Consider the following 14772-nt stretch of genomic DNA (forward strand, 5'->3'; position numbering starts at 1 on the left):
CCAGACCCGGCTCTACGCATGTAGTGGGATTCACAGGACTTGAAAGGAAATGCAAAAAATAGCCCTTTTCCAAACACCACGAAGCTAAGGGTAAATATCGGGATGGTAAATATGTTTTATAATGGTCAATATTGTTTTTGAAAGGTTGGGTCTGACAAATGCTGGATGTGTGAATCTAATGTTCTTTTACTTCTTGTAAAATGGACTAATCAGCATTTGGGTATTTATCTTCATCAGCTACACGGTTATGAGCATAATTTTGATTTTTTTTAACTGATCATGTAAGAGTCACTGCCTAGACGATCGGTGCTTGGACCCTCGCTTCAAAACATGCCTCTCTTCTACCGTGACTCAGATTTCTGTCGAAGGGGAAGACGAAGCCAGCCCAGACCTCAGCTTTGGAACCAGACATGGGCTCCATCTCAAATCACAGATATTTCAGAAATGACACAGACTCCTCTGAAGATCAGTCTTTTGCTTTGTTTGACATCCATGTTTTGATGCCCATGACTATAATTTCCATCATCCCGTTTTTCTTGGGAGTCTCTGGGAATTTGATAACGATAGCCATTTTCAGACACTCACAGGAGATGAGGACAATGGTGAACATGTACCTGTCCAGCATGGTGCTGTCAGACATGCTGATTTTCCTCAGCCTGCCTTTGGACCTCTACCGCCTTTGAAAGTACAAGCCCTACGTATTTGGGGATTTTCTCTGCAAGTTCTTCATTTACCTGAGCGAAACATACACATACTGCACCATCCTGCACATCACCATTGTGAGCGTGGAGAGGTACTTTGCCATATGCTTTCCCCTGAAAGCCAAAGTGACCATCACCAAGTGCTGGGTGAAACGGCTCATCCTGGTGCTGTGGGGCTGCTTCCTCCTGCCTGCCAGCCCCATCGTCTTCCTCTTTGGTGTGGAACACCTCAAAGGCAGCCTGTCCCAGAAGAGCCAGGAGTGCAGGTCCATTAAGCGCGTGGCCTGCATGGGGCTGCTCGAGATGATGACCTGGGTCTCCACCATTTATTTCTTCCTGCCAATGCTCTGCTTGGCTCTGCTGTATGGACTCATCGGCAGAAAGTGCTGGCGGAGCAGGCAGCGGCTGCTGGGCTGCAGGCGGGAAAAGGTCCCACTGTCAAAATGCTGGGTAAGAGTGGTTTAGAAACGCAGTCTGAAGAGCCGTCCTCTTTAATCACTCCCACGGGGTGTATAGCGATGCGGGGGGGATGATGGAGAGGAGATACAAAATACACAGGGTTCCACAGATTAAAAATCAAGGGATTTACACTTAATTTGTGTTCCTGGCTCTTTCTGGTAAGAAGGGGAGTCCCCAACAGCATGGTATTCAGGCTAGGGACATTACTGCATAGCAGGAAAGCGGATCAGCATAGCAGGGAATCAGATCAGCATGGCTTTTAGTTGTTTTGAGGTCACATTCCTAGTGTTCCCCCATCTCTGACCCTTAAATTTCCAGTTTAAAGAAAATGTAAAATTCTGTGACTTAAAACCAGACCAGGCACTTCCCCTGCTGTGGCAAGGAAAGTTTTAAAGCAATTTCCCCTAAAAAAATTTCTCAACCTTAGTGACTAGGGCTTTGTCCAGGACAGCAACAACCCACCTGTCTGGGCTTACTTGAACATGATCTTTATCCTGTGCCAGCTGGTACCTGTGCCTTGGTGCAGACACTGAAACCAGGAGGGTTTGGGTCCCCTCCCTTCCTCCCCACCCCTCCACCCGCTCCCTCCCAAGCCCCCCCACCAGAAATCCTTCTCAGCAGGGAAGCAGCAGCACCCACAACTGGAGATACCTTCAGTAAAACACATCGCAGCTACCCAGCGCCTGTTTCCTGCCAGTTTTTATTTGCTTACCGCATGCTCTGTTTTCCCATCCTCTTTCTCAGTGCCTCCTGGTCCAGCTGGCTCCCCTTTTCCTCCCCTCCGTGGGGGCCCCCCACCTCCCGTGTCCCTGGTCCTTCCCCTCCGATACCCACCACAGGTTGCCAATGGTGACTCAGATTTTCAGGCCAGGAGTGGGCAGTAGCCCTTAATTTAAGTACAGACTGCTTTGCCTCAGCCTGATTTGATTCCTTTATCTCCACTAGATAACATGGGTGTAGAGAGCCCTATTTTAATTGCAAACAATTAATTTTGTGTGCAACCTTAAGCCCTTGTTGCTTGAGATTACCAGTAACCACAGCGCAAAAGTAGCTGGGCAAGGCAGGAGGTCTTGTCCTTGCTGGGTTAAACTTCGCAAGCTCGTGTCTCGGTCCTTATACAGTTTAAACAGGCGGAATGAACTCTGCTCAAAATGACTGAAGCATGCTCTCTTCCTCTTTAGCTGTTGTAGTCTTGGCCTTTGTGCTGTGTTGGCTCCCGTTCCATGTTGGCCAAATCCTCTTCGCCCAGAGTGAAATCATCCTGTATGACCTCACGCAGTACTTCAACCTCATCGCCATGCTTCTCTTCTACCTTGGGACTTCTATAAACCCCATGATTTACAACATCATATTGCAAAAATACAGGAAAGCGATGAGCAAAATCCTGCACCACAAGCGAACTCGGCGCTGCAGGAGCGAGACCAGGAGTGAAAAGGTGTATTGGTTTTGTGTGGCAAGGTTTTGGTAGCGGGGGGGTTACAGGGGTGGCTCCTATAAGAAGCTGCTGGAAGCTTCCCTTGTGTCTGACAGAGCCAATACCAGCCAGCTCTAAGACAGACCTGCCACCGGCCAAGGCCGAGCCCATCAGCAATAGTGGTAATGCCTCTGGGAGAACACTTTTTAGAAGGAAAAAAGTTGGGACGCGGAGAAAACAGCCACCGGAGAGAGGAGTGAGAACATGTAAGAGAAACAAGCCTGCGGACACCAAGGTCAGTGAAGAAGGAGGGGGAGGAGATGCTCCAGGCGCCGGAGCGGAGATTCCCCTGCAGCCCGTGGTGAAGACCCTGGTGAGGCAGGCTGTCCCCCTGCAGTCCAGGGAGGTCCACGGTGGGGCAGATATCCACCTGCAGCCCGTGGAGGACCCCACGCCAGAGCAGGTGGGTTTCCCGAAGGAGGCTGTGACCCCGTGGGAACCCTGCGCTGGAGCAGGTTCCTGGCAGGACCTGCGGATCTGTGGAGAGAGGAGCCCACGGAGCAGGTTTTCTGGCAGGACTTGTGACCCCGTGGGGGACCCACGCTGGAGCAGTCTGTGCCTCAAGGACTGCACCCCGTGGAAAGTACCCATGCTGGAGCAGTTCGTGAAGAACTGCAGCCCGTGGGAACGGCCCACGTTGGAGAAAGTTCGTGGAGGACTGTCTCCCGTGGGCGGGACCCCACGCTGGAGCCGGGGAAGAGGGTGATGAGCCCTCGCCCTGAGGAGGGGAAGCGGCAGAAAATAACGTGTGATGACCGTAAACCCCCATCCCTGTCCCCCTTGTGCCGCTGGGGGGGCTTGGTGGAGAAATCCGGGAGTGAAGTTGTGCCCGGGAAGAAGGGAGGGGTGGAGGGAAGGTGTTCTGAGATTTCGTTTTATTTCTCATTTACCTTACTCTGGCTGATTTGTAATAAAGTGAGCTAATTTTCCCTAAGCTGAGTCTGTTTCGCCCGTGATGGTAATTAGTGAATGATCTCTCCTGTCCTTATCTCGACCCGCAAGCTTTTTGTTATATTTTTCTCTCCCCTGTCCAGCTGAGGATGGGGGAGTGATAGAACGGCTTTGGTGGGCACCTGGCGTCCAGCCAGGGTCAACCCATCACAAAAGGTTTCTTTTGAAGGTACAGAACTTGGCTCTTTCACATCAACTGTTCAGCATTGACTTAATTCTCACAACCCAAGCATTTTGCCAGCTGTGTTGTGGGTTAAAACCTGGGTAGATGGTGCATGGAGACTGGAACAAATTTTAAGGCAGTCCTTTTGGCTTACCTCTCACTGTTTCCTGAGATAGGCTTGGAACATTTTGGGAAGGTTGGAGCCTATTCATGTTATTCCTGCGCATGGGGGCAGGCACAGGGGGGAGGCTGGGTTATTCTCTTTGGTGAACTTACCAGCCACAGTACCCAGCTTAACTATCCACAAAACTCCTGTGAAGGGATTTGTCCATTTCTGAGGACCAGATGTTTTGTTAAATCACAGATAATTCAAGTTACTTTCTTCCCACAGAAGCCAAGAGAGAGAGAGTGGAGGTTAAAGCCAGGCCAGTGGTTTGCTCTCAGCAAATAAGTGCAAGAAATACAATCTGTAAGGTACTTGAAAGCAACTGCATTGCCTTCTTCCTAAAGGCTGGATTTACTGCTCACCCCTCAGGCCTCTTGAGTTGCTTCCCTCATTTTCTTTTATCTTGTTCTTTATTCAAACTACACCCAGCTTTCTGCAAGGTTAGACCCCATCTCTAACCTCTGCAGGAAGAGTCCTTATCTTTAGAGCTCCTCTGAATGGACCAGGGACAAATTACGCATGTGGGGAGGGAAGCAAGAGCAGAAGCCATCTATCTGCCCATCTCCCTCGTTTGTAAAACAGGCAAACACCAAGTCCCGATCACCAGTTCACAGGCTGTCCCAAGACCTCATGTAAAAGGGTTCAGGTCACACTGCTTGGTCCCCAGGCTGACACAGCTCTTGGAAAAGAGGAGGACAGTGCTGTGCTAAGGTTCCCGCAAGTAGCTGTTCTTCCAGAAAGATTTTTTTAAGTCAGCTCTTAATGACACTTAGTAACAACATTAAACATGTTTCTTCACCTTAAATTAAATGACACAAATGACTGCTCCTGACTCAGATTAAAATCCACAAAAAACACACAACAACCCTGTAGTCAAATTTGAATACATTTGTATTATTTATTGGCTGTATTAAATATATTATCTATTTGATAGTTACAATTTAGTAATACAATGCATGGCAGCTTTAACATAAGTTTGAGATACCTCAAAATTACAATACAAGAAAACTGAAGATACCTAACACATTAATGCCACTAGGGTATATCGTTCTGGAATGGATAACAGCTGATGTAAAATCCATACTGCAGTAGGCTTTCCCAGGTATTTCCTGGAAACATGAATATTTTGTGGCAATTACAAAAGAACTTTCACTTTTTAGGAGTCATGACTTGTTAGTATTTACTCGCAATCCTAATTTATCTTTTAAAATTATCAGAAATATTATTGCCAAATAAACCTCTACAAACTTCGTTCTAAGAGTTAAAGAAATAACCCTTTGGCAATAGAGATTTGCTGAAGGCAGTCTTATTTGCTAAAAGTAGACTATGAAGAGAAATAAAGACAGATTGTAAACTCTTCTGCAAACTAAAGACTAATATCTGTATAAAACTCTTTCCAGCACTGGAGGGAGAGATTTCTATGATATAATAAATGATTAACTTAAAGTTCTGCTACAAGTAGAACAATACATTCAAACATACATTTTCCAGGACTTTTAATCAAAATAAATAGAGTACAAAATGAAGAGTACATTTTGAAAAGATTAATTTCAGATTGCACCATAAATCTACTTTTAAGAGTATTAAGCGATACTATGTCATAATTTAGGTTTTCCACATCTGAAATACAACACAATGCCTCAAACTATAATGCAACATTATTCATCAACTGCCATAGGAGAAAGACCCTTAAAGTGATTAATTACTGGAAATACTTAGCCTGTAGCACTATCACATCCAACATTCCACGTACAAGTGCATTGCTCTGATGTATATAAAGTATAGCCATAGTCTTTTGCAAAGTACGCTAAATCTACCTTTCTATGGCATATTCCAAATGCTATTGGGAAGACCCATTCTGAAACACATTCGAGATTCAAGAGTTCCAGCTTTCAAAATACTCGATATAAAGAAGACAGCTGTCAGACTCATCTTTAGGTACTCGCAAGCAGATTTAACAAGAACAGTCATATGTAGTGCACAGTGTCCACAAAAAATACCCCCCAGACAAACAGGACAAGTTTCAGAAAAGTTCATAGCAGGCTGAACATTCCCATCTAGAAAACAATGGAATGTGAAGCTGCTACCGCTGGGATAGCAAGTCATTTAAAACATTGTATAAATGTTATCTAAAAAGAGTTCTTTCATGTACAATTTGATAATTCAGATTAAGTTAGAAGGGCATCCAAAAGCAGTTTGAACTTTTTATTTTTAGGTTAATAATAGTACAAAAACATTTGCTCAGTTTGAGCCAAATAGTGTAACATTTATCATAAATGCACTCTTTCTCCTTAAAGACAATACCTGTGCTTTTCTGAAAACGCTGCAAAGATTTGATCAGAAGCACAGGAAATTACTTTTCTCTCAGGCACTGAGAGTGAAATGTGGATTGGGCCAACAGCTGCTCGCCAACAGCAGAAAGCATTTCATTCAGAAATGTACAATACAAAAGGGGCCTTTCCTGCAATGTCACATACGAACGCCTTTGCTGTATGCACATTACGGCCTGCTAACGTTTTGTCTAGCATTTTGATTAAAATTCTAAAAATGCTGGCGCCCTCTACTTTAACACTTGAAATGATTATTACTGAATCCGAAACATTAATATAACTGTAAAGTAGTAATATCACTAAGTCAATATTCTGCTTTCCTTCTACAGTATATTAAATGTGGTATGCTCTAGTAATGTTCTGCAATACAGTACTGCTCTAAGCTTAAGCATTTGTGCTGCTGTATTTCATGTATACCAAACTACAACAATACCTGATTAAACATGGCGGATCGACTACCACTGCTCTAGTTGTACTTGAAAAGGACTTGTTCTATCAATGCCTGCTCTCTCTAACTGGCCAAAAGGGCCCCACTTTGAATTCGGAGAGAGGAAGAGTGTGCACACGCACCAGTGTACACAGTAAGGCAGTTTTTTGCTGTTTTATTAACAGCTAACCCTGATTACAGAGGACCCAGGATTACCCTTTCTACAAGAAATCTGTGTTCAGTATTTGGAAAGGATCTGCCAACCCAGCCTCACTGTTAGCCAGCAGCAAAAGTGGAAACGCATGTAACTATACATTTCCAGCTAGGATTTTAATTAGAACTAACCATAAATACCCGAAAGAGCTTCTGTACAAAAAGCTGAGTACTGAATAGGCTCTTGTCTACTTGATTACAAAGTACTGAATAACAACAGCAAATAAAATAGCAACCACTGCAAATCCGCAGAGAAGAACAATAGCAATGAAGCGCTCTTCACGCAATGTCTTCTTAGTCTCTGCCAACTCCGTTGTCAAATCAGCACACGGTGGAACCAGCTCTTGTTTCTGAGATGAGAACACTGTACTGGGACTGTAAGGTCCATACAGTTCTTGTGATCCAGAAGAGTCTTGGGACTGACGGCCAGCGCAGACTCTGATCCGATATTCACAGTTTGTCTGCAAGCTTGTGAGACGGAAGGAAGTCTCTGGTCCCTTGTATACCTAGTCGGAAGAAGAAGAGAGAACCACGTCACATGGGATTCAACTTACAAACAGTAGGCAATACTTCCCGTTCTGCTCTACGAGCACAGCCAGTGCTGGACACTGCCTGAAGTCGTTCTCTTCAAGCCAACTTAATAAAATCTCTGCTTTTATTTCTGAAGAATTTATGATTCATTTTCTTGTGAATAATCCAAAGCTTCCTGCTATGCCCCACACTGATAGACCTGGATTGTGAAGCTCAGAAAAAGAAGAAAAAAAAATCATTCTGTACAACTATTGTTTTGTATATATATGGATATATATGTGTGTGTATATATACATATATATACTGCTTCCACCGCTAAATGTGAGGCAAGAGCTATTTATGTGCCACTAACACAAACAGCGATGCCACAGACCGTAAGATTTAAGAATTAAAAGAGCCAAGGGAAATGCTGGGAGAACAGGATAAAACAGTGTTAACCCACTTCTAGATAACCAACTCTCCCCATGACTCTCAAGCCTGCCTTCACAGTCATTTGCTTTTAGATTATCAGTAAAGGGGCAATAGGGAAACGAAATTTTATGATCTTTCATCTATGGCAACCGTCAATGCCGTGAAGAGGCAGGACCCTATACTGGAAGCTGTCCTCACCCATCACAAACTTAAAGTCTTACTGAGAGGAACTGACCAAGATGTAAAATGAAGCACCTGGGGAGTCAGGATTGTAAACCGAGTCCCTTGCCGAAATGGAAAGTATCCCTGCCACTAGCATCACCAAACAATTTCAACCCTCAAATACAGGCATCTTTTTTTTTGCAATAATTTTTCAACTTAAAAAAACCTGAAGTTCATTAAATTAAATAAAAGGTACCTGATCAAACTCTCTTCCAGCAGCAAGCTGAAGGATGTAAACAATGGAATCTCCTTTCATCGGCTGTAAAGGTTCCCATGTGATTTCATAAGTGTTTTCTTCCAGCTGATTTGCTTTGGGTGCTAGAAAAGAGTGATTTGTTGGTATTTTTAAAAAAAAAAAAAAAGACAACAATGGTCTCTACAAATGTTCTTGTTTTTTCAATCAGAAGAGAAGGTCCAAAATCACCAGTTATTACAGTGACTCATTTTCACAGTTAATGTAGCAAATGGGCACTGGTTTCAGTGACAACAAGGAAGTTTTCTCAGTCTGGCTTAAAGTACACTTTGCTTTCGTACGTTCTCCATTTAAAATGTTTCAGTTCTAACGCAAGCAACTGGGCAGCGTAAACCTAAAAGCTTAAGGTTTTTCCAATATATTTGTTAACAACATGGGGGTACCTGTCATTCTTAGAGGTGACAGTCATTGAAATAATTTTAAGCCATTGAAGATCTGTTTCATTCCTTCTCTTTCTTCGCTGTATTTCATGACATAAGCTTAAAACATAATCATTGTAATATTTGTAGGTTACACTTGTCTTGCTTTTCAAGCTGACAAGATGAGCTTCTGACGTCTAATGCCTTTACAGATGAGCAAGTACTTTCAAATCACTAGAGAAAATGGCATTTATGTCCATGTATCTCCAGAGCTGAAATTCCATGTTATAAACATGGTTGAGTGAACTGATTTTCCTGCAGGTAATTAGCATTCTGATCTTCAGAATGACTTTCTCTAACGGCAATCTTTAATGTTTGTATTAGAAAATGAAGATCAGAAGAATTATTTGTGTTCTCATTTGTCTACATGCTGTTGTAGCTTCTATCAAACGATTGGTAACCCTGAAAAATGACTTTCCAGTTGAAAAAGGGTAGAAGAAATCCTTGTTTCTGTTCTCTGTTCCTCAAAGGCCCTGGAAAGACACTGGGCTGGGAAGAGAGTCAGGTTGTAGCATTCACTCTAGTCCGTAAACGGCTTGCAGAAGTTTCTAGTGAAGTGTAAGCTCACCTTTAAGAGATGCGGGTGGAGACTTAGTTGTAGTGAAAGCGTAAACTTCAGAAAATCCTCCCTCGCCAGCATCATTATATGCCTGGATTTTAAAATAGTACGTAGTGGATTCACTGAGTCGCTGTACCTTGTATGTATGACAAGGACCATTATAAACAGTAACAAACCTGGAAGAAGAACACAGAATACATACAAATTAGAATTATTCAGTAATCACAAATTTGTATGTCAATAGTGTTAAGTACAACATTTTCATATCTAACTTAAGTACAAAAAAGTGACAATGCATTCTGGGTGCCCTGGCTTTCCACTCTATGCAGGATGAATGTTAGGCAGTTTGAGCTCTGCTATTGTCATCAACAGTTCATGATGTGCATTAAATCAGCAACACACGCCATTCATACTGGTGCCAGTCTTAATTTACATTCACGAAGCATTCCTTCAACCTGTCTAGGCACTAAGCTACAGCCATACACAGGCTACCACTGAAACGACATGACCAAACTCTTGATTTGAATCAAGAGAATAACCCTTGTATATACTAGATAAGTTGTAATTTCAAGTTAATAGAAGAGCTGTCAACCCCATGTTTCTTATATGCAAACTGGACTTCATTTTAAAATTTCACCACCCCACCCCTGCCAAACCTGGCAACATAGGAAGATGGTAAGATATTACTATTTAAATAGGAAGTAGTATTTACTGTTTACAAGTAAATACTAGTGCAACAGCTATTAACACCATTTCTAGTTGAAAGATGGGATGCAAAAATGCAAACTAAGGGGCAAACTTTGGGATGTCCAAGTGACTTACTAGTGCAAACAAAGTGAGAATACTTAAAATATCTTAAAAACTTGATATGAAGTTGCAAAGCAACAATATCCTTAATGCTCTGATTATCTTACCTGCCAAACCTGTCCTCCATCTGCAAGTTGAATTGTGTAGGGTTGGTAATTAAAGCTCTGCTAGGACCTTCACCCCATTTAAGTTTAAGGCTCTGGTAGCTGAAGACCACACATTCAAGGTGAGGAGGGTCAGGAGGTAGTGGTTTCGTTTTGGCTTTAATGGAATGACTGAAAGGACCAACTCCGAAGCTGTTTATGGCCTGTATTCTAATTCTAGAAATGTGAGAAGAACAGCTAAATGGTTAATTTACCGAGGTCCTGAAAAAATGCTAGGTAATAAAGCAAGAGTTAAAATTTGTAAAGAATATAACTCCAAACAATAAAGCAATTAAAATGCAGTTAGAAATTAACTATAAAAATTATCTACTTCAAAACAAGTCAACATAATTACATTGTTTTCAACATAATGAAGCTTCAGTGTTTCTAAGTATTGTTCAGGTTTATTCTGTTCAGTGAACAAGCGTCCAGGTTCTCCACATTAACCTGATCACCCCATTATATGTATTGCTTCAGAATAAAAAATTCTAAACCGAAAAAATTTACAATAAAGCCTTGGCTTTGAGACAGAATGTTAATCTTAACAGAGCAACCTTAACTCTTGCCACTAAAACATCATGGTTTGATTCTGGATATGACTGTTTCATTTTGGTTTTTCAGAGTTGCAGAGTGAATTGGGCAAATAGTCTGTAAGCCTAATGAAAAATTGCTCTAAAAATTTAAAACACTACCCTCAAACCTATTGATTGAAAATCCTACAAATGTGGTTTCAGAATAAATCTATTAATTATTACCTGTACAGAGTGTCAGGCAGCAGATTCTCAAGAACATGGCTTGTATGTCTTCCAACAGTTACAAGCTGCTTTTCCCCATATTCTATATTATATCCAGTGATCTCTGACCCATGACAACACGGTTCTTCCCATTGAATTGCAAGGCACGTTGATAAAGGAAGAGAAATTTCCATTTGATCTTCTTCAAGTAAATGCAGCACTGACACTGCTGCAGGTGCTGATGCAGGGGTTGTCACCACGCCAGTCTCGCCAAATAACCCAACTCCAGCAACATTCACAGCCTGAAAGAAAGACCACGTATTGTTTACCGAACCTATGTTTTACTAACCAGATAGTCACATCTGTCAAGCTTACTTCCGCATGTTAATAAAAGCAACTTGGAAGAGAATAGAAAATGTCCCCCATAAAAGATAAATATGGCAAAATGTCTGGTTTAATGCAACACTAGATCTAAATCTCATTTCTAGAAACATGTAGTTAGGAGGGACTGGGGGAGAAGGGAAAGCATTTTTACCAGTTACCTTCTACATTGCATTAGTAGGTGACAGTACATAATTTGATTCATCTCTAGCTGAAGTTTTTCTTCAAACTGTATGTGCTCGTTCATTTGCTTAGTAACACATAACAAAAGGCTTTTCATACCTGGACTCTGCAATAATATGTGGTTGCAGGTGTGAGACCTCTTACTTCATAGCTCTGGCAAGGGCCAGTGTAAATGATATGCATTGATCCTTCCACCTGTCCCCAGTCCAGTCTGTATTCACTAATTTCTGCACCATTGCAGGCAGGACTCTGTGGGTTTAAGTGATAAATTTTCTTTCAGCTACTGCACATACACACATTCACCATACAAGCATGATCTCTCGTTACACTGAAGCGAAACATTGGAAGAGTAGCACTGGGGTTGAGACCTGAGGTCTTTTCCACCATAGCTAAGGGCATGACTTTAAGTTCAGCTTGTTAAAAGGCTTGCATCTAGACACGTGGCTATAATAACAACACAGTTCAGACCAGAATTTTGAATGACTCGCAATCTCTTACCACTTGGATGAACTCAATATACTATATATTAGTTACCATACCATGAGGAGGATTAAATGTCACCCAATTTATTTGGTTAAGATGGAAATTCACAGCTGACAATTTACAAAACCAATGTATACCTCTATAAAGAAATGGGCTTAAAATATTCCACCTCTGCATTTGTTACTTCTTTCGTTTCTGTGTACCATACATGTATCACTACAATTCTAAAAGCCAAATATTAATTTGTGTATTCCTGAAAATCATTAATACCTACCTCCCATGAAACTACAGCACAAGTTGCACTTTTACAAGCTATTAGGGGTTTGCAACATTGGTCAGGGGGTCCTGGAGCAGTAGAGATCTCTGCTTTGTCAGAGTGAGGGCCAAACTGCAAGAAAATACAATTGCATGAATACAGGAAAAACAGTAGAGCAAAAACTAATGTGCAAGTGTATGAGCTGAAGAAAACAAGTTATTTTTAACTTGACAGAGAAATAAATAGAAGAGTTCAGTGCTTAGTTTCACAGCACCATTTAAAATTCCTTTCAGGTAGTTTACTCTATGAACTGGCCCTGTGCCTACAGGATATCTGTAATCCTCCCACTGCTACGGTTTTGTAACTCCTCCTTCTCCTGTAGTCAGGATCTGGCTTCCAGAAACAGCTGGGTACTGTTTCAGAAAGACTTTTATGCAACCACCATTTATCCCAACTTTGTTCAAACCTGGCATTATTTGAACACACCCCTCTCTACACAATACCATTCCCACACCACCAATCTGCAGAGTCTACCCTAATTGTAAAACATAAGGCAATTTCTTAAGGCACAAACCTTAAGTGGTTATTCACAGCCAGAAATGTAGGGTTTACGCCGCAGTCAAAGAAATGAGTAAAAGTAGTAAGAAAACGTCTAGCACTAACTTTGGACTAGTCACCTTCGGTATTGACAGTAATCCAGTAAACAACAACAGAAATGCAACACAGAGAACATCCCCTTAGTCAGGGACATTCAGTCCTTCCTTCAACCCTAATTTGTTGAATCTTCTTTAAATCGTATTTTTTATACTGTAACAAATTTTGCTCCTTCAGCAGAACTACGACAGAACACAGAAGCTACAAAGTATCATCAGTCTTGTAAGACAATAGCATCATTACTATCTCTTGTGTAAAAAAAAAAAAAAAAATTCATCTCATTAGCACAGTGGTTACCCCAACTTTATTTGCTGCTCGTATCCAGAAGCAATATGTTCTCCCTGGAAGCAGATTGTTTACTACACATTCAGACGCTGGACCCTGATAAACTTGTCTGCGTTCATCTTGTTCAGAGTTTGCCATCTCTATAATATATTCCGTAATGTCAGAACCTCCATCTACAGACGGTGGGCCTATGAAATAAAAAGAGATTTTTTTTTTTTCCTATTAATTTCACAAAGCACTTTTAAATACTTTCTAGTCAGCCTTCTCAGGCTAAAAGTTGCGTCAGATGAATTCTAAAAGTTGGAGTGCAGGCTTTTATCCTATATCTGAGCAGAAACACTTTATGAAGCTTGCTTTTTTCCCCCCAGATACTGATAGATGAGTTTAAGATGGCCTTCATGAGGTTTTTTTCAGGTGTTTTCCATGTTTCCTTCAAAAAACAGCATATCTTCATTACTTTTTGGTTATCTCCTTTACTGAGATAAAAATAAGAAAAGGAGAGTTCATTTTTAAATTGCCAAACATGTGTCAGTAACGAGGCAGTCAGCAAGCCTTCTCACTGGAAGACATGTACGTCTGCTTAAGTCTCACTGTACCATTGCACATGTATGCATCATCAGATCAGAGGTGGTTAGCAAGTTTTGGCCTTCTTCAAAAAAACCCATAACTGAGGACATGGACTACATCTATTTCCCCTTCCCCACCCCCTGAAGAGTTCTACGGACTTTTCATTTGTGTTATGACATTTAAAATCAGAGAAGTATTTTGCTCAGAAACACTGGAGCTTACCCCACTGTAAAGTGATTTCCTTGGGCTTAGCTTTGCCTGCCAGGCATGGAGCATGACACGGTCCAGGAGGAACAGCTGATGTTGTAACAGTCATAACATCAGAAGCCTAGCAGTAACACACATCATTTTAGAGTGGAAACACAAAAAAACATTTCACTAGAACATGAATAGAAATGGTTTTCAGAAGCAAATATATTCTCATTTTTCTTACCTGGCTTTCACCACCTTTACTGACACAATAAACTCTCATTCTGTAGGTAGTGCCAGGCTTGAGATGATCACATACATGTTCTCTCTGGGAACCACTGTATATGGTGTCCCATTTACTTCCTAAGGAGAGAAAGAAAATACTTTACACTACAAAACTTTTGCAAAAATCAGCCTTGAAAATTCTCTCACACAATTATCAATTAGAGGAGGCAGTCAAGCCACAGAATCAAATTTGAATGATCAATTATGCAGAGAACATGTACAACAATATACACATGTGAAAACAGAACAGTAATTGCTAGAGGAAGGAGTAGTAAATCAGTACACTGAATTAGCACACAAGCTGAATTAGTACTTAAAGATGATTGCTTACCGACTGATGTTTCTGAGATTTCCAAGAAGTATTTAGAAATGTCTGATCCTCCATTATCTTTGGGTGGTTCTGAAAGAAATCAATATCTTAAAATAAATTATAGAAGATTTTTCAGAGAACATATTCATTCATTGTAGAATATATTCAAGTAGAAAACTCAATTCAAACAGAAACAGAAAACAGTGTACTTACATA

At 41.4% G+C, this 14772-nt stretch overlaps 1 protein-coding gene and 1 pseudogene across 2 annotated transcripts in view; one reads left to right on the top strand and one right to left on the bottom strand.

The window, feature by feature from the left end:
• Nucleotides 1-410: 410 nt before the first annotated feature.
• On the top strand, nt 411-6979 carry LOC104834865 (annotated as a pseudogene).
• LOC104834793 (fibronectin type-III domain-containing protein 3a-like) overlaps nt 5398-14772 on the bottom strand; it is a 49392-nt gene continuing 40017 nt past the window's right edge. For both annotated transcript variants that reach the window (XM_010572391.1, XM_010572390.1), the window contains exons 17-27: nt 14578-14646; nt 14206-14324; nt 13995-14100; nt 13218-13393; nt 12285-12398; nt 11627-11776; nt 10985-11265; nt 10194-10406; nt 9289-9455; nt 8245-8366; nt 5398-7390 (exon numbers count right to left, since the gene is read on the bottom strand). In XM_010572391.1, the coding sequence (XP_010570693.1) occupies nt 7073-7390; nt 8245-8366; nt 9289-9455; nt 10194-10406; nt 10985-11265; nt 11627-11776; nt 12285-12398; nt 13218-13393; nt 13995-14100; nt 14206-14324; nt 14578-14646 (1835 nt within the window). In that variant the 3' untranslated portion in view covers nt 5398-7072. The remainder of the gene's footprint in view (nt 7391-8244; nt 8367-9288; nt 9456-10193; nt 10407-10984; nt 11266-11626; nt 11777-12284; nt 12399-13217; nt 13394-13994; nt 14101-14205; nt 14325-14577; nt 14647-14772) is intronic.

Source organism: Haliaeetus leucocephalus, unplaced genomic scaffold (genome assembly GCF_000737465.1).
Source record: "Haliaeetus leucocephalus isolate CR32 unplaced genomic scaffold, Haliaeetus_leucocephalus-4.0 Scaffold340, whole genome shotgun sequence".
NCBI classification, from domain to species: domain Eukaryota; kingdom Metazoa; phylum Chordata; class Aves; order Accipitriformes; family Accipitridae; genus Haliaeetus; species Haliaeetus leucocephalus.